The sequence below is a fragment of the Cibotium barometz genome, chromosome 58 (genome assembly GCF_041138505.1).
Source record: "Cibotium barometz isolate CiBa-2024 chromosome 58, ASM4113850v1, whole genome shotgun sequence".
In the NCBI taxonomy this organism is placed as follows: Eukaryota; Viridiplantae; Streptophyta; class Polypodiopsida; order Cyatheales; family Cibotiaceae; genus Cibotium; species Cibotium barometz.
The window spans coordinates 25,243,559-25,264,793 of record NC_141103.1 but is presented as its reverse complement, the minus strand read 5'-3'; the positions used below and the strand labels follow the sequence as shown (position 1 = coordinate 25,264,793).

The following is a 21,235-nucleotide window of genomic DNA, read 5'->3' as shown; positions in this document are numbered from 1 at the left end:
ATGACCGTTTTGCTTTTGGGATCTGCTTCAGATGGAGAAGCTAGACCACTGCACGCTAAATTTATCACAGTCATAGCCACGGGCAGGCCATCTCCATCGGTTGAACCCCAGGGTTGCGCAAAGGTTGCTTTTGTTCTCCATCGGTTGAACCCCAGGATTGCGCAAAGGTTGCTTTTGTCACTTTTCATTGTGGGTGCATCTCTCAAACGGCATCGCAAAGGTTGAGGCAGCCGCCTTCAAATTGAGGCAGCCGCCTTATTCAAACATTTAGTGGCTGCCAGTCGCCGCCTTATTCAGACATTTAGTGGCTGCCAGTCTTGTTCTTGTCCCCTTCGGTGACATTATGTTGCCCTTGCATATTGTCGCAACAATTTTTGATTTGCTTGGGATACATGGAAAGAAAACGTGCTAGGAAAAGCGATTCGTCTCAAGGCCAACCTAAGAGCACACGCCAGACTTGAAATTGTCATAAGGTTTCTACTCTCATCAGAGATTGAGCATATATAGAGGAGACCCATCTATATATAGAGCACATCTATATATATAGTTCCAACAGCAATCACCCTCCATCCACAACTAGTAACATCAGACTGAATTGGAACCTGAAATAATAGTGTAATTAGAAGAAATCCATCTTCAAACAAAGAAACATCCAAACTAAATTCTCAATACCTCTTGCTGAACATACTTGAATGGCTTCTCTAGATCTACAAGATCTTAATAATTCTTCTCTAAATATGCTAATACAATTTTGCAAGCACTGCAATAAAGAGCATATCAAATAGGTGCAATGTTTGTAACAAAATTGTGATAGTTGATGAAAAGAGAAAATAATGGTAATTAATGAAAAGAGATACTTACATTTTGCATTGACCATGGATACCAGCTAAGGAGTTCATGAAAGTAACCTCTCTATTGAAAACATCAATGAGTATAAGACTCCAATGGTGATTGCAAATAAAATAATAGTAGGAAAATATCTACTCACATGAGTTATGAATTTAAAACTATTAAAAACACTACCTTAAAACTAATAAAAAATACTACCTTTCATTATATGGGATGAATATATAATAGTTTCTCAGGCTATCATATGCCCTAAAAAAAACTTCAATATTTGATCCTATCTTTGAAAAGATATCACTTAATATTAGAGGATCAACCACAAATATGCTGCTTCTTGAAATCTCTATGGGCATTGTAGAAATGTATGCCTGTAATCAAAGACAATATTAAGTATGGCAAAAGAAAAGAAAAGGACAAAACTATAGCTAAAGAATGATGATTACCTCATGCAACAGAATATTATAGAGTCAGATATTTCAATATCTATCTTCTCTAACATCACTTTGTTCCTTAGGTGAAATGCTCAAGTAATATTCAATCTCAGGGTTGGAGGAGACATTGATAATCATTTGACCATATACCTTGCCCATTCTATCATAATTCATGCCACCAAGTCTCTTAACTTCCTCTTTGTAAAAATTATCCTCCATCTCGAAAAGCATCTCTCTTTGGTCAAGTGCTTTTCTTGTTTCATACTCATATGTAACATCTTCAATAGTAGGCCCTTCAACTTTACGGGACCTCTTAGGAGGAATTGTAAAGATATCAAAGGCCCTGTATCTATGGTGGGAAGTGGCTTGAGAACTTTATCAAATCTATACCTAAGCTTGCTCTCACCACTAAGAAATCCTTGTTCATTAAAGTGACCTTGTGTGCATGTGCAGAAGTAATATAGGCATCATTCATGAAATCTATAATAAAGTCTTCAAATGCTTCTTGCAAGCACCACAATGTATATGCTTACCACTTTTTGTATGGGGTATTACTTTTAGTCAAGACACCAATCCTGTCACATATTTGCTTTACTACACGGATGAAGGCAGCCCTTGGGATAAGATGATGAGTGTCAGTTTGGGCCTTCCTGATCTTTGAAAAACACCTCTTCATATAAAAAAATCTTGACTTTCTTTCTTCTTTAGGATTGGGTGTAGAAGTAACCTGTGCTATCTTTGGATCTTCAATATATACTTTTCTTGCAGTTTTCTTTGTCCTTGCCATAGATTATTGCACACTGAGAAATATTTGAGAAACCCTACAATAATAGTCAAAGTATTTTCAAGATTAATAGAAGACCCTCAAACAAGAAGAAATAAAGAAAGTGTTTATGGCCAGTGGTTTCAAAAAGGCACACAAAAGTACTCTCTCTTTGGCTATTGTAAAATGGTGACAAATATACCTCTCTCTCTATCATTATCTTTTGGATACGTGGCTGAGTCTATCACGGCACGCCCCGTTGGGCTTACACCACAGCCCGTCGACAAGGGAAAGAGGAACAGCAAGATGATGACGATGCGGGTGGACATTGGAAAGTGGCGTTCTATTGTAGAATTCTTTGATGGATGGCAAAACTCTAGAACAAAGTGAATGAAACAAACTAGTACAATAGCAAAACATTTGAATATAGTAATCTTTAGGAATAAACATTATCAAGAAAGAAAAAGTAAACTTTTTGTTAAGCTCTCTACTCCATTAAGAAAGATGAATTCGCCTATTGGTTGAGCACACATTCACATGCAAGCATTAGACATCACTATATGCAAACCTCTTTCAAAAACTATAATTCACCCTTAGGAAAGGCTATGAAATGTTGTCTCAACCCTACACTGTTGTCCGCAATGGCACGATAGGGGGCAAAACAAATTGATGCTTTTGATAACTTCACGCCATAACGGACCGATCGCCAACAACAGTACCGGCTAACAAGAGTACCCTCCCTAGCTATTGTGAAATAGTGACAAATATGAGTGAATGCAACAAAAAACAATACTTTCCATAGCCATTCCAAAGTGTCATTGATAGTTTTTAAGAAAGGTTCAAAAACTGCATCAAGAACCGGATGTGTCACCCATATACAAGGATGTCTGCAGCGCGAAAGGGTGCAAAATGGCATTGTGCTTTGGATACAATCGTGCCATATGGAAGGTAAAAAGCACAGATCGAAGTCAATGGCCACATACAAAATCGGGTAGTATTGTAATTTCTATACAAACTCAAGGAAGGGCCCACACAACATTGTCGACTCAACTCTACCTTGTTGACCACACGGCACGATAGGGGCAAAACCGCACGCTGCTATTGATCCCTTTGCACCGTTTACAGAAGCAAAAAGAATGCACTAGATCACCTGAAGGCACGTGGAAACTACGCCTACGAATGTCATGGTCGCACGCAAGGATGGAGGTCTATGGAAGTCGAAAATGGATAATGTGGTCCCACATCTCTATATATGCCTGACAGACTGTTGGACACGTGGCACAATTCCATTCATTGTCTCCAACGGCTAGTGACATGTGGCCCATTCTCACTGGATCGTTGATGATCAATGGTATCTTCCATGTGGCATTTTGTAATTCGTTGTCGTACAAGGTATATTGGATGTTGTTATAAATGTTTTCGCTCATTTTATTTTGTAACAACAACTTTACTATAAGAGAACGGCACAAAATCTTCAAAAGCACCTAGAAAACTTAAAGAATATGCCAATGAGAGAGAGAAAGGAATCAGCAAGTGGTAGACTCGTTGGTGGCTGAATGCAGTGGTGCAAGAAAAAGAAGACTACGGGCCACAAGGTGTGATGATCCATCTCTAATTTCATTTTTATAAGTTTGATTGAATGTTGGTAGGTTACTTAAAGATGCTTCTTTGATTTGTTTTACAAATATTTTGCTAGTCAAATGATGGGATACAACATTAGAGCAAAGCAAACAAGAATCTGTCTCTCCTAAAGCACGCCATCCTAAAGCACCCTTATTTTTTCTCTCTGTTTTTTTTTAATAGTGGGATACGGACCCAGCTACTAGCTTGGCTACTATCCCAACTAATCGCCTAATTATTGGCCCAACTAATGACCTAGCTAATGTCGCGACTTTAGCCTGATCGATAGTCGAGCATGGCTCACTCGACTATCATTCTATCATTGTTGCCTGGCTAACCCTCCATTGTGTTGTAGTGATGTGTTACTTTTTATCGCATGCTCCTTAAGTACTCATATATGAGTACCTATAATGATGGTCTCTTTTATACAGTGATAGAAATCAAGGCTTTAACATCTTGATGACATATGTAGAGTTCATAATATGTCTAATATACCATTTTGAATAGGATGAATGGTGTTGTTTCTAATAAATTACATTATTAAGATAATTTAATTGTCTAGTATAAATTAGTATGCTTATGGATTTAAAGTATGCTTATGGTTATGTAAATTGGTGTTTTTTTAATAAATTACATTATTAAGATAATCTACTTATCTAGTGGAAATAAGTATGCTTATGTATTTAAAATTTTCACATCCTTTACTTGATTTTGCAAGACTACTTTAAAGTATGGAAAATTATAATGGCTTGAAGCTAAATCTTAGAGAATGCATACTTATATTCTCATTTATTTAATTATCTTAATATGTGGAATCTTAATAATAAACTCTTCTCTCTCTACTGTTAGAGCGCAAAGATTGAATAACTTAGAAAGCAGTTTTAAGCTTATTTTAATGTGCAAGTCTTGTCTTTAATGTAAATACCTTTATGAGGATTATTAAGTTATGGACCATATTTGTTATTCATTTTTTTATCTTTGAATTCTTATTGGAATGAAAAGATTTGTGCTTATTTAATTCACTTTTTTTAGTATAGTGTTATTGATTATAGCTTGAACAAACTTACCACTTGTATACTTCTGGATCTTTGGGAACATTACTTATCGCCGGTTTACCAAAGTTTTGAAGTGGATTTTTAGAAGAGTAATGGTGAGTTTTTTTCTCATCTTATATATGGCCTTTTATAATTATTATTGTGGGTAATTTGAGAGGATCGTTTTTTTATGTTCAACTAAGTAATAGAAGAGTAAACCAGCTACAACGATTATTCTATTTGCATTCCTTTTGTGGGTAGCAAGATTATCTCTCCCAATCAATAACAACATGGGTTTCAAGAGGCTTCTGAAGAGACAACTCTCCAAAACCAAGGCAAAGCAAACGTAAATCCTTGAGTAGAGGGTGATTGAATCTATGGATATTACATTGCGGATTGTAATGCTGACTTCTGAGTTATTTATGGTGAGAACTTTTTGGCAAGCATAGCTATTAAAATAGCTTTGTATTTATGAGTCTTATGAAGAGTGGTTCCCACTTTTGATTTGAAACTTGTGAAAGCTAGCATGTCGTTGTGTCAGTGCTTTTTACGGAGACACTATCATAACCTTTTGGTAAGTCATAGCAAAGTCTTTGTTTTTTATTTTTCTTTTGTCAAGACTAAGGATATTTACATAAATTTTGCATGTTGAGTGTCGATGTGGACTAAATCTATTTCTATTGTTTTAAGGATTGTGGAGTGGTTCATATGGTAGGAACTCTTTAGACATACACACAAAAAATGAAAAAAACATTTGAGCAAGCATAGCTATTAATATATCTTGTATTTATGAGCTTTAAGAGTGGTTAGACTTTTGATTTGAAACCTCTGCAAGCTATCACGTGGTATCTGGTTGTCTGCATAGGGCCTGGTCGCATTATGGATTTCATCCAGCTATCCTGGCTCCACCAACCGGTGCCCCTTCCGGTAATGATGTGATTGGGTGCAGTAGAAAGGTGAAATGATTGAACGTGAAAAGACAGCTTCAGAGCAGTCGCCCAGCCATTTGAGTTACTCCAGAGTCCAAATCCCTACCCTCTACTTAAGCAGTTCATTCAGCTAGCTTTTCAACGTCAAATCAATTCATTAAGTGCACCAGTACTGGTGAGGGGTAACCGGAAGGGGCACCCGTTAGAGACAATACTGTGATCTTTTGGTTACCTGTAATAAATAAAGTCAAGTTGTGTATTGACTCCATAAAGGCATGCACTGAAAATCAAGCATCAGTTTAAATTAGTAGAAAAATATGTGTTTTTTTTCCTCGGGCTGTCTGCAGATAAAGTCAATGATACGTTACTTACGTTTCGTTTCGTTGGTCGTGTCTCGCATGACAAACAGCTTGTAGCCTGGTACCTATTCGGGATAAGATTTGAGGAGACTCGGGGCAGGCATATAAAGTGGACATGGCTTACTGATGTAGTCGACAACACGAGAGACTGCGAGCTGTAGTCTGTGTCGGCAGCAGGCCATAGATTAAGCTTAACTCGTAGCATGGAAGATACATGGGCATCGAGTGCCATGCCAATTGTGATGATAGTGGTGGTATTATTGCTATACTATATTGGTGTTCGTAGTGTTCGCAGCTTCCTCCGGGACCCTTCCCTTTGCCCATCATCGGAAACCTACTGCTTTTGGCGGGGGAGCTTCCTCACCGCTCACTCGCCCGCCTTGCCCAACACAAGTATGGCCCTCTTTTCCACCTTAGATTGGGTTCCATGCATGCCGTAGTTGTGTCTAGTTCAGCACTCGCCAAAGAGTTTCTCCGCACCCACGACAGAACCTTTGCAAGCCGGCCGCCTTTGGAAATCTCGCGGCGCTTGGAGTATGGCCAGGACACAGCACTCTCCTTGGGCCCATATGGCCCCCACTGGAGAGCAATGAGAAAGCTCTGTAGCCTGGAGCTCTTCACTGTCGCTAGGATTCGCCAGTTCGAGCCTATCAGAACCCAAGAGGTAAATGTTCTCATGCAGCAGCTCGCAAAGCACGGGCATGCGTCGACCCCTTTGAATCTCACACAGTGTGTAGAGAATATGATAGAGAACATCATATGCCGCATCCTCGTTAGCAAGAGCTTGTCCGATGTCGCCAACGCTGAGCTGGGCAGAGCCTTGAAAGATCTCATCCATGAAGCTACTGTTTTGTTCCAAAGGCCTGTCATTGGTGATGTTATACCTTTCCTAGGATTCCTAGATGGCAAGTTGAAGCGCAGCATGGACGAGCTGCACCGGCTCGCTGATATTCTCTTAGAGGGGTTGCTGCACCAACGTCAGGACTGCACCGTGAAGGCTGCAGATAGTGGTCCACAAGACTTCCTAGACATTTTGTTGTCCTCAAAGTCGTTGCGGCGAGTAGACATCAAAACCGTGTTGTTGGTAATTGCTTTTTTGCGAATTATTAGTAGTAGGCAATTTTTGTCGTTTAAAAAAACCTAACCTCAATGCCACTCTCGAGCATCATAGTGTACGGCAACATCACAACGTGGTAGGTGCATGTTCTCCATTTGAGGAACTCATCTTCTTTTTTCGACTGGCCGTAGGCCCAAGATCCTCTCGTAGTTATTGATTTTCCACCGCCCATATGCGTTTAATTATTTACCGGTAGGCCATGCCACCAAGGAAGCACCAAGAAGGGTTTAGGGTTTAGGCAAACACCTTCACCACTTGAGCTATCACCTCATTGGCTTGAGCAACTTCTTCTTGCATGCCCCTAGCTTCCTCTTGACAAACATTGGCTTCAGGAACTTCTTCTTGCATGCCCGGCTAGCTTCCTCTTTACAAATGCATCTATGGCCTTCATGCAACTTTGGGTAGATTATTACATATACGTACTTTGGGTATATTATTACATATACAAGATGGACTTACTTGTTGATGTTGTGTTAATTACAGGAGCTTCTTGCTGGCGGTATCGACACATCCTCTGTTACTGTGGATTGGGCAATGTCAGAACTCTTGGTGAATCCACAAACTCTCGAAAAGGTTCGTGCTGAGATAGATAGTGTGGTGGGAACCCAACGCTTGGTGGAGGAATCCGATTTACACAACCTACCCTACATGAAGGCTGTGGTGAAGGAAACACTACGCTTGCACACTCCCCTTCCCCTTTTGATACCACACATGTCAACAGAAGCTTGCAAAGTGGGAGGATTTACCATACCCAAAGATACACGATTGCTAGTAAATGTATGGGCAATAGGAAGAGACCCATGTGTTTGGCAAGATCCACACACCTTCATACCTGATAGATTCTTGAATAATACCATGGTTGATGTGCGAGGGCAGCACTTTGAGCTATTGCTTTTTGGAGCAGGAAGGCGTAGTTGCCCTGGCATGCCCTTAGCTTTGCCCATAGTGGAGCTCACGATTTCAAATCTTGTACACTGCTTTGATTGGAAGCTCATGACTGGCGGGAGTGTGGACATGTCTGAGAAGTCAGGCACAGTCGTGGCCCGTGCAAAGCCTCTTCTGGCAATACCTATTACACGTCTTCATCCACGAGTACTCCATATGGCATGAGTAATGTGTTGCCTCTTATGATCTTCTAATTTCGACCATCTGTATACATAGTGTTTTGACTTGTGCCCAAGGTTTGTTGTAGCCATTAAGGTGTTTGATTGATATGCCCGAGGTTATGGGTTCAAACCCCGTTCGCTACTCCAAATGATACTATCTTGTAATGTTTTCTGTGGGTGTGTGTGGTGTGTGGTGTTTGTAAAAAGGGCATATGGGGCCCTGAGAGGAGTCCTCTCATCAACTAGGAATTAGTTGCGTTATTTAAATCACATTATCTTTCTATTTGCTCTGACAATCACATTATGTACTATATATTCTTACTAATTTTTGATCCCATATCATGTACTCTTACTATTTTTTGATCCCATATCATATGTTTTGTATATTATCTTTTTATTTGATCAATCACATTATATAACATAGATATGTGGTGTTATGTATCATTGCTAATTTTTGATCATATATCATGTGTTACTATACTTTTTTCAACACATTTTACTTTGCATGACAACGGTTTGGTGCGCACATCTAAGACTCTGTCAGAGATCGTAAGCCTACACACCCTAAAGAGTTTTTTTTAGATTTTATTTAGTTTAGATACATTTATGAAGGGTAAATTAGAGGTAAAAGAGTTTATGAAGGGTAACAGGTAAGAGGCAAAAATGTTTATGAAGGGGTAAGAGGTAAAAGAGTTTATGAAGGGTAACAGGTAAGAGATCGTAAGCCTACACACCCTAAAGAGTTTTTTTTTAGATTTTATTTAGTTTAGATACATTTATGAAGGGTAAGTTAGAGGTAAAAGAGTTTATGAAGGGTAACAGGTAAGAGGCAAAAACGTTTATGAAGGGGTAAGAGGTAAAAGAGTTTGCAAATTTGTCCCGAAAATCAGTATTTTCTTTAGCTTTATCATATGACACTAAGGGAATATCTGAAATTTAAAAGAAAATCAAAGAGATTGTTTTTGGTTTCCTACATCATTGACAGATTTAAGTGTTCTTGAAAGTAGTGTGATAAAGTGTGTGTAATGCAAATTTTGCCTAGTAATGATTATCAATTATAATGGTCTAAAATATAATTTTACCTAGTAATGATTATCAATTATAATGGTCTAAATTGTAAGGCCTTGATGAGGACTAAGGTTAAGACAATGTGAATTCAAGAGATGTGAAGAGGTACATGGGGCATAGAGACGTCAAGGGATATTCACATATATTAAGGGATACAATCCCAATCTACATCAAAATATAATCGTGTGTACTCTCTAATGAAATAATGGAATAAGCTTCTATATGGTCTATCCTTTCTCGCTATCATGTCTTCTTGCTCATTTACAGAGAGAGAGAGAGAGAGAGAGAGAGAGAGAGAGAGAGAGAGAGAGAGAGAGAGAGGAGCAACCCCAATTTCACAATTTGGTATTAGAGCACCTAGCTTGCCATATCTCTCCTCTTTGATCCTAAGTAGGAGAAGAGGAAATTCTACATTTTGTAGGTAGCATATAGTAGAAGCATAGAAGCACATCTCTGAAGCATAATCCAATTGATCACTCAATGTCAAGTGAAGTGGTGCAACCAACCAATCAAAAGGAAACCTAGTTATAATGGTTTGAAAAGCATACAAAGGCAAACCCTCTATGTGATGGCAGTGTGGACATGGCTTAGAAGTCAAGCACAATCATGGCCCGTGCAAAGCCTCTTCTGGCAATATCTATTATAGGACTTGATCCACGAGTACTTCATAAGGCATGAGTACACCACAACAAACAAAGAGCACAACACCGTCTAGATTTGCACAAATGTAAAAGAAACTATTTATGGGAAAAACATTTACGTGGCTATGAGCATGCAGCTACAGCTGTGTTTATAACTGCGTATATAGCGACACCTATAGCAGTGTGTATAGCTGCACATGACTATAGCCGAAGGCTATACACACTACTATAGCGACACCTATAGCAGTGTGGCCGAAGGCTATCTGCAAAAAAAAAGGGGAAAGAATGGGAGAGAGATGTGGTGACTTGTGTCCCCAAATCTCTCCCCTATTCTATCCTTGACTTTTTTTAAAAATCACATTATTTAAACACTACTTAATCACATTTTAAAAAAAACTTAATCACATAAAACATAAAAAATAATTGCAATACAATGTCATGGATTATATTGCAAATTACATTCATAGTTGTTGCAAATTACATAAGGTGTTCATGTTCATAAATGAAAAAAGATGAAGACATCAAAAACTTATTTAAATTTGTGCATCATCTTTGTCTTCATCTTCATCTTTGCCCACATCTTCACCACGTGTGCCACCACCTTTATCATCACTGTCACTTTCAACATTGTCTTCTTGTGTTAAATAGTGATTCAATACAAAAAAGTTAGCAAGAAGTAAAACAAGTTGGGTGATAATTAAAATTCAAGTTCAACTACTCACCAAGTTACCTTGCTGAGCTCGTTGGATATCCGCATCGGTGACCACTACCTCGTGTTTGGGCCACTCCCAAGTCTCAGCTTCGTTGTGTTGCTTTTGCAGTACTTATTCTCTCAAGCCGTTAGGGAGCGACCTACTACCCTTTTGTACAACAAAATACAACATGCATGAGATATGAAATCACGATGAGAAATGAACTAGGCTTAGTGAAAAATGGCAAAGACAAATCTTACAAGTCATGCGAGCCAACTTGCCTTTCCTTCCGATCCATACTTCGTCGCACCATCCTTCAATATTAGTTGACTCGCATGTGCCGCCTTTTGCTGAGGGTGTTGAGTACGTTCTATTTGTATATGGTGTGTTGAGTGTTGTGTGAAGAAGAAGAAGATTTTCAGCCTCTCACCGTATGTGTTCTCTTTTAGGGTTTTGTGAGTGTGTGTGCTTGCAAGAGCTCAAGCTCTCTTCTCCCCTGTATCTTTTCAAAACAACTACCACAACCCACTTTAAAGAAGAGTCACTATGGGGAAGCATCAACATCATGAAAACATATTGCCACCTCCTCCAACCCACTAGCGCCCATCTCACCTAGTAGTTCACAAGATTCATCTTCTAGGACCAGATTTTAAGAGGTTTCAAAAATTTCTCCACATAGACAAACACCACAAAAAAGAACAAGGAGAAATAACCGTGAAAAAACATAGACAAACACCACAAAAAAGAACAAGGAGAAATAACCGTGAAAAATATCCATGTACGACAGATTAACTCTCAATGGATTCTCATTGATCTTTTAGCAGGTCAAGGATATTATGAGGATTCCCAAAACAAAACCAATCACCCTGGTTTTAAACCCAATAAAGTGTAGAGCCTCTACCTAAGTACTCACACTACACTCAAGGCCTCAATCTCATCATCACAACATTCTAAGGCTCCCAAGGCCCCCAAGGGAAAGAAATTCAAAACAACATCATCACTGCCACCAAAAAGGTTTGGATCCCTAAAAACCAATCAAAAGTTTCATGTACCAACCACTATAGAAGCTAGAGATAATGAAGCCTCAACTTCCAAGATTACACCATGCTTTCCTGAAAGAAATCTATCAGTCGCCTCCACATCTGGAATTCCACCATCTCCGTCATCTTTCCAAGAACGATCTCACACAAGAAATGCTGGTGAAACAATCTCTCTAATCTATTCTTCTGAAAGTACCGTGCTACTTTTGCAATTGGATAGCAAAAATCTAGCAGTAGCAAGGTGCACCACCACCACTTAAGTCCTTGGATTAGAGTCAACATGGAAAGGATGGCCAAAAAAGGCCTACAAATTGCTGAGTGAAGTCAAGGTGTGATGTGATTTAGGAAGGGGGATTGCCCATATAAACCCTACTTTTTTACCCCTAACCACATTAACTCCCTAATAAATAACCACTAGATTTTAAATTAAAGGGAGCATCATACACAAATTATACCAAGTATAAAAAAGGAAAACAGCAAAAATTATCTAAAAACTTTTTTTTTTTAAGAGAAAAAACAAAATTAGAGCAGCAAGAGCACTATATCCAATTTGGGGTGACACTTGATCTTGCTTGCATCCTACCTTCTTCTATGAGTTTAGTGATTGCAGATCATCAAACTCCAACAAATCAACAATAGATCTCCACGGCTAGATCATCCGCACAACAATGAAGGCATGCCCCTCGTTAACTTTTATTTTGCCAACAAATGCTAATAAATCTTGTGGGATACATGAAAAGTAAACCAATTCACTAAGTGCATTCAATTCTTACTCTAATTTGTCATATCTAGGTGTTTTTCATCCCAACAAACCTAGGGTACTATTACCAAACCTATAAATATACCTTTAAACCATGGGGAGAGCATAAGGATAGAGATTTCATGTATGTGGTGTGGTGCATGCATGAGCAGCTCCCAAACCCACCACACATGCGTTTTTTCTACGAGTAGACAAGGAATCACATGAATCAGATAAAGATCCTCAGTAATAGAAGGTATCACGTAAGAAGGTGCCTGAAAGATGGTTCACAAATTCCTGCCAATTACACTATTAAGGAGTGAAGGAAGGCAAAGAAAGAGGCCAGGAAGGATAACACCCTCAGCAAAAGGGGGCACATGCGAGTCAACTAATATTAAAGGACAGTGCGACGAATTATGGATCTGAAGGAAAGGTAAGCTAGCTCGCATGACTTGTAAGCTTTGTCTTTGCCATTTTTTGCAAGCCTAGTTCATTTGTCATCGTGATTTCATATCTCATACATGTTGTAATTTGTTGTACGAAAGGGTAGTAGGTCGCTCCTACTAACAGCTTGAGAGAATAATAAGTACTGCAAGTAGCACAACGAAGCTGAGACTTGGGAGTGGCTCAAACACGAGGTAGTGGTCCACCGATGTGGATATCCAATGAGCTCAACAGGGTAACGTGGTGAGTAGTTGAACTTGAATTTTAATTATCACCCAACTTGTTTTACTTCTTGAGGATATCCAACAAACATCCCTATGATCCCACAAATACATTATTAATTGATGATACCCATGAAAAGGTAATGTATAATACCATTGGAACATGGATATCACTCCTTCCTTTCGAAGGTAACCCAGATGATGTTTATTTGGAAGAATAATTGATTCCATATTTAGGTAGATTGTACAAATCAAAAGACTCTGTACAAGATTATGTAATAAGAAACCTTTTTTTATAATGTAATGTTGTAAGATTCCTCCCCAGCCTCTCAAGATGTCCAGCATCTTCCCCTGTAATCAATTCTCTCTTTAGAAATATAAAAGATCTTGTTTCTAACCGTTTTATCATAGAGAGAGAGAAAATATTCTAGAGAGAGAATATTCAGATTTTGAATATTTTTAGATATAAAAATTTCTCATATTATTAAAATGAATTTTCTTGAAACAGAAATTCAAAAAGAACTTTCCAATGTGCAATTGGAATTAATTGGAAATGGGTATAAAGGACCTTAGCCTAAGGGTCTAGATTTTCAGAAATTTTGGGATTATAGTCCAATTAAGGTTCCTACGGGCCAATAGCATCAATCCATCAAGAAGCACAAAAAGGTTGTAATTGTGTGATATAATTCATACAAATTGATATTCAAACTGAAAATTCGTAAGTTAGTAATTGGGTCTTCAAATGGAAGTACCGCAATTGTATGGAACCTTGACTTGCTTGAGACCTAGACATGATGGTATCTATCTTATAGTTCCAAGTATCATGATTACCCGTTTATACCGAGGGTATAACTGCAGCTCTTTACTGGTAGTATATACGAGTAAATCTAAGACTTGAAATTATAAGCATTAATGCTATCCAGTAAATGAATTCGAATGTGGTTGATATGATTTTTAATTCTGTTTGAGAACTCATGAATTGAATTGGATTCTGATTGAAAAATGATGATTTCTAAAATTTAGTTGAAATATAATAACCTGAGCGAAAGCACAATGAGGATGAATGGGACGAGTTCCTGTGATGATATTCATAACTAGAATGATGATTAATGATTTCAGCAAATCACTATGAGATTAGTGGATGGTGCTGTCAAATTGCTACTGTTAACACTTGACACGGTAGATCAAGTTAAGGGATGATAAATTGAGAACTTACTTAACTCAAATTCCCGTAGAGAAATGTTCAGAAGGAAATTTTTCGGTCTAATGGACCATTATCGTATGAATGACAAGGAGTCGGGCAGTCTTTTAACTGATGACCAAAACACCGGTTCTCACTTCTGAACTCATTGTTCTGAATCCTACGAACTTCTTTTATCTCCTCATCTCAAAGTTCTTAATGCCTTCTATAGAAATTTGTGCCAAACCCAAATCATGGAGAGACGGTAAAACTTCAGTGGGGGCAAGATACCCCGGTGGCTTCTAGGTTACGCTAGTTCCTTCTTTATATAAGTCGTAACTCTTACTTGTCACCCGCAGTAATCTTACTTCCATCGATCTCCTTTCTTTCTCACTAGCGTGTTTTCTTCCTCATCAGAAGATATGCCTTTATCCCGTTTTTGGCTTGCCTCTCAGAGTTCCTTTTAATAGGTCACCTCATACCAGTGAGATAGGTGCTGCAATAACCGGCCGAATTAATCCCATAGATGAATTACCTTATACGTGTGCAACTTGTGAGTGCTGCTTTTGTGACCATATGATGGACGGGCTTATGAAAGTGTAAAAAGTTCTTCTATCTTTACTGTATATGTTCCAAGAATGAATAAGGTTGAAATCTTGTTCTTGTCTTGAGTCTTGCTCTCGTTGAGACTTTTCTTGGTGGTTAATCTTAATTAAAAAATTTCTCTTAGTCTCATATTCGTGCATCTTGCGAAATTATCCCCAGTTTGCGAGATGAGGGCATCTCGCGTTTTTCAAGTGGGAGAGAATGTAAGATACCTCCCCAGCCTCTCAAGATGTCCAGCATCTTCCCCTGTAATCAATCCCCTCTTCAGAAATATAAAAGATCTTGTTTCTAACCGTTTTATCATAGAGAGAGAAAATATTCTAGAGAAAGAATATTCAGATTTTGAATATTTTTAGATAGAAAAATTTCTCATATTATTAAAATGAATTCCCCTGAAACAGAAATTCAAAAAGAACTTTCCAATGTGCAATTGGAATTAATTGGAAATGGGTATAAAGGACCTTAGCCTAAGAGTCTAGATTTTCAGAAATTTTGGGATTATGGTCCAATTAAGGTTCCTATGGGCCAATAGCATCAATCCATGTGTAGGGTGGAGATAAATCCAATTTGTAAAAGAAGATACCCAAAAATGAGTAAATGCTCACATAAGATGAAGAGTTGACTATGTACAAGGTTTATTAGTAAGAAACTATGAGTAATATCAAAAATATGAGATATTTTGGGTATCCAAAAATGAGTAAATGCTCACATAAGATGAAGAGTTGAAAATGTACAAGGTTTATTAGTAAAAAACTATGAGCAATATTAAAAATATAAGATATTTTCGGTATAATGATTCCATTTTGACACATATGTAAGGAAGGGGAGTCCATTAAAGGAGGTGCATACTTCACATGCTTGAATGAGTTTTAAACTCAAAAATAATGTGATATTTTTATCTCTCTCCTCTCTCTTGAACCAAACCAAATCAAAAGGGAACCAAACCGAATCAAAAAGGAAAAAAACTAGGTCCAAATCTAGTCCAAATTCAACCAAACTGAATCTGAAAAATTCTAGAAATTAGTTAGCCTTGGTTAGAGCCTCCCTCTCCTATAAATAGAACATGAGTCCTTTGAAAAAAATAGGAGAATTTTACTATATTAAAATTATGCTGAAATAATGCTAATTTTTACTATTCTCTATAATTCTCTCCAAATTGATGAAATTGGAGCTTCCCTCTTTCTTCAATCCCCATTGGTGACTCCATCAACATACTAAACCAATTGATTGGTTGGGGGCCTCTACCGTGAACAAAGAATCAAGCAATTTGTAAGGTAAATGGTGAATTTTGATCTTTTCTATAATTTCTCAATGTTTCTCTCTTCTCAACCCCTCTCAAGCTTGAGAAGCGTAATTGGAATGATTTTTGAATGCTATTGAAGTTAATTGATGAATGGTAGTGAAGAGTTACATAATTTGATGAATGCTATTAAAGTTAATTGATTAAGATCAGGGATTTCATTAACGTCTTCACAATTTCGTGATCACGTTAACAAAACCTATTGTTAACATATTAAAACTTGTGATCACATTGTATATTCACATGACCTGAGAAATGACCTGCCGGAACCCACTATTCCAGTAACACCTCCGGGCTTCTACCATTCCCGGCGGGCCCGCCGGGGTATGAGGTTTTCCCGGCGGGCCCGCCGGGAAAGGTAAAAGCCCGGCGGGACCGCCGAGAAAAACAAGAAACACCGGCGGGGTATTATTCTGTATATAAACACTGCCCGACACCCATCGTACAACTTTTGGGAAGATAGTCCTTGTTTTGGGGGCGTGATATCTCTCCTCAAAGTACTTGTAGAGCTCTCGAGTTGCTAGAAGTGTCCTCTTGGGAAGAACGTCCTTATTTTAGGGGCTGTCGTCTTTCCTTGTAGGCACTCCTAAGGCTATTGGGCCACTCGTCCTTAGTTCTTTGAACTGGGGGCAGGGTGTGGTTCGTAGCTAATACTTGCGGAGATTTAGGGACAAATTTGGAGTCATTCAGCTTTGCATTTGAGCCACGTACGTAATCTACCTCATTCTGCTTTATGAATGGTTTGATGGAGCCAAGAGTCCTGCTTAGGGGCTTGTATTGGTTCTTGATACTTGATATAGTTTAGAGTAGACAAGGGTCTATTGTCCTATACTAGAGTATTGGGCAAGCATAGATCTTTGATTTTTTTTGTGAATGTTAGAGAAGGTCTATTGCCCTATACTAGAGTATTGGGCAAGCATAGATCTTTGATTGTGTAAAGTATCCTTAATTGGGTACAAAAGGCATCCTTCATTGGGGGTGCAATGTGCATGATAGTTTCGAAGTAGTTTTGTAGTAAGACCTTGCAAGATAGTTTGAAATAGTTTTGTGTTATGTGATGATCTTTTGTATTTGTCAAGATAGTTTCGAAGTACTTTGTCTGCAGATGTATGTTTTGTTATACGTGAGTGATTTGTTGTTTTTTCATTTGTGTATTCATTGTTATATGCTTGGTTGAATAGGTTATTTGTTGAGATGGAGGACAATGTTGGATCCAGTGATACCTCCAATAGAGTCCAAATTTCAAATAGCAGGAAAAAAAAGGCACCTGGGATAGAGTGGCAATATGCAATTAACGTTGGTGATCGATTCATAGATTGGGAGTGTAAGCTATGCCATGCAGTAAAATCAGGTGGGGCGCCTCGACTAAGAGAACACTTTTTAGGCGGACCGGAGAAAAAGTCATGTACCCACCCCTCTGCACCTATAGTGGCCAAACGCATAAGAGAAGAAATTCAAAAGAAAGATTCAAGAAAACATGACACTCCTACCGTTAATGTATCAAGGCAGCAAGAACACTGTTGTTCTAATCATCAAACTCCCGCTACATCGCCTACTTGTACCCCGAACGGCAATATGCAGCCAGAAAGTAATCTACCCAGTGCATCTTCTTGCAAGCAAAACTTTGACGTAGGAAATATACCCATGCGTCAAACTTCATTGCAAGAAAGCCTACGTCAAGGTCGACTCGATGATGCACAACTCGTCCTTGCTGAAGCGATTTACTTTTCTGGGAGTGCTATGATGATGGTGGAGAGTGAGCATTGGAAGAGAGCATGGAAGAAAATTGGTGAGTTTGGACCAGGGTTTTCACCGCCTACGTACCATGCTATGCGAAATGATCTATTAGAGAAATGTTATGCGCAGGTAAAAGAACGTGTACAAAGAATAATTCTTAGCAATATAGAGCTTTCTGGATGTAGTATAGTAAGTGATGGATGGTCTAATGTGCAAAGAAAACCATTAATTAATGTAATGGTTATTTCACCTAGAGGTGAGACTTTCATCCGTGCCGTGGATTCAGCTGGTTCAATCAAAACTGGGGCTTACATTGCTCAAGTCATTAGCTCTGTGATAGAGGAAGTGGGTGCCAAAAATGTAGTCCAAGTCGTCATGGACAATGCAAAAAATTGTAAAAATGCATCCAGAATCCTACAGCGACAATATCCACATATTTTTCCGGTAGGCTGTAATACTCATAGTTTGAATCTTGTATTAAAAGATTGGTATAAATCTGATGATACCAAATGGTTTGCCTCAATCGTCGACACTGCTCGCCAGCTTGTGAAATTCATGCTCAAGAGAGAGAGTTTTGGATATGTTTCGACCTCGCATGTCAGTTATGTTAAAGCTTCCAGCGGAGACTAGGTTTTGCACTCACTTTTACACTTTTGAGTCTCTTCTTAGAAATAAAGATGCAGTTTGTGAAACATTTACATGCATGGCATTTCATGACTGGGAGAACACTCAACTTGAAAAAGTGAAAGAGAAAATCAAAGTCTTGAAGGCAGCGCTTACGAGAAGAAGTTGGTGGAACAGTGTGATGGATGCATACCATGTAATGATGCCTGTTATGTATGCTGTACGAAGCCTTGATCAAAGAGCGCCTAATCTCGGAAAAGCATGGATGCAATGGTGGACTGTCCAGCGGAGTTTGGAGTGTCCTGAGAAATTAGAGCATTCAGTGGTGGAAAAGCAATGGCGTGTACCATTCTCTAGTAGACAAAGAAAAGTTCTGTTGAAGTACTTTCATGCTAGATGGATTGGAGCGCATTCACCACTGCACAGTGCTGCTTACATGTTAGATCCTGAATATTGGAATATGGATTTGATGTCCAACGTTGAGGTGGTGCAAGATTTTTATAAAGTGGTAAACACTTTCTATAATAATGATGATGATCGTGTACAGTGCATAAAGGAGATGACCTCATTTCGGTTGAAAGAGGGTTTATTTTCCAACTCCCTTGTTCAACAAATGGCTAAAGAGCAACCTGCATGGAAGTGGTGGATGATGAATGGTGGTGAGCATTATGCTTTATTGCGCAACCTTGCGATGAAGGTTCTAAGTCAGTGCTCTTCAAACTCAGGCTCAGAAAGAAACTGGAGCATGTATAAATATATTCATAGTACTATTCGCAATCGACTTCTTGCAGATCGAGCAGATAAACTTGTTTACATGTACTGCAATGAAAAGATCTTGCGAGACATCGAAAGCGAAGAGTATGAAGAAGATATGCCCAGATGGATGTACAATTGTGAAGATGTAGTAGACGAGAACTTTGATGTTGGACGTACGTTGTGCACCACCCTTGAGATAGAAGACAATTTAGACATTGACTTAGATGAGCTTAATTTAGCAGACGAGAGAGTAAACGGTGAAAGAATTTTGGAGCAAGATACTGACATAGAGGAAGAAGTCACTTCATTAATTTAATAAAAAGTACTTGTACAAATGATCATATTTGGAGAAATTATCAATACAAAAGTAGAATTTGTTTTTCTTAGCTCTCATCTTGAAATAAATTGCGAATTGCACTAGGAGTTGCATCTAAAGGTCCTGGTGGTTTATATTCGCTAGCCATACCGAACACTGTATAAATACCTTGATTTATTGGGACATTGCACAATGCACATGTGGAAGTATTTTGCATTTGTCTCACTAAACATATTAAGTGGTAGTAGTGTCCACATGGTAGTATATACTGGCCGCTCCACCCATCGAATACTTTGTAACATACAGGACATTGGGGGGTGGAGGAACTTGTAGCCTCAGCAGAAACTCCCACAAGATCAGGATGTATCAAAAAATGAGAGATGTGGTTTCCTTGGCGCACAGGAGCAATACGTGAAGAGATGCTCTGCACGTCTTGGCTGATCTTTGTTAGCTGCTCTTGAATTCCTCTATTGGCCGGGGGAGGAGTTGACGCTTGAGTTAATCGGTCAGCTTCTTTCTCCTTCTCTGCTAGCTGTGCCCCTAAGCTTTCTTTGACCTGGTTTAACTCCAGTCCGGCGCCCTCCACCATGAGAGCAAGTTCTTCTCTTGTGAATGTAACTGTCTCTTCACGTATGTCGTGGGTGTTGACAGTGGCCTCTCTGGAGGCGAAGTCCACTGGAGTTTCCAGTATAAAGTGAGCATATAGCATTTTAGCAAAATACAGTGGAGCGTCGGCGTTATGGAGAGGACGGCCGTACACCTCCAAGAAAATGCGCTCGGCTACTTACAATGATGAAGGGCTTTCTGACGTTAGAAGCCTTAGCATAGGGGATGTCTTTTTGAGATAATGGGTGCCGTTGCCAACTCCGAGCTCTGAGCAACTTCTACACCTTCCTCCTTATGGACGCTTGGATGGGAGGGTGGTCGTTTTTCTCTTGAGTTGTATTTTGCATTATGGGCTGTTGTTGGATTGGAGAGTCGTGCTGGTCCTCTTAAGTTGTATATTGACGGCCGCATGCAGGTGGTGGCGTTATGAGGGGGTCGCCTGATCTGCACTAAGATTCGATGCTGGCTCACTATCTTCATCTTCACGATATCCCCCACTTGGAGCTTGTAGTAGAGCGGGCGAACTTTTTCCATCCTTTGCAAATGAAGCTCCCACTGCTCGGATGTTTTAGCCCTACATTCCACACCTGCCCGATCTCTTCCTCCAACTCAATGTCTCCGCCCACACCCAGATCCAAGCAAGCTTTAGTGACAGAGAGTTGCAACCGCTGCAAGACATCAAATAGCACGACCTTAATGCAAGCAAAATGGAAGTGGAAAACTAGTCTGCAAAAATGGCAGCCGGAGGGTTTACCAAATAGGGCGCATTGTGAGACCCTCTTCTTGTGTCTGTTTGGGTCAGCACTTTTTCGAAACAGTAAGGAAATTCTCTCTTCTTTCCCGTAGAAGTTTGACACAGCATATAACAATGAATACATATAACAGTGATTTGTTGTAAGGAAATTCTCTCTTCTTCCATCTTCCCTTCTTAATCTTGCCATCTGGACATGGCCATATTTCCTTTATCATCTCTGTGGTTACGCACTCCCAAAGGGCCCCCCGGGCCCATATATATAGGAAATTGTACCCCGCCAGGCTAGATGACGACCCCGCAGGGACC

The 21,235-nt window shown here is 39.2% G+C and overlaps 1 protein-coding gene across 1 annotated transcript; it reads left to right on the top strand.

Moving 5' to 3' along the window:
- On the top strand, positions 1-8,568 carry LOC147606076 (cytochrome P450 71AU50-like). The gene is made up of 4 exons (XM_086792896.1): positions 1-220; positions 5,560-5,621; positions 6,269-7,066; positions 7,583-8,568. The coding sequence occupies exons 1-4, from the start codon at positions 1-3 to the stop codon at positions 8,207-8,209; spliced, it is 1,707 nt and encodes a 568-aa protein (XP_086649022.1). The 3' UTR covers positions 8,210-8,568.
- Positions 8,569-21,235: the final 12,667 nt, after the last annotated feature.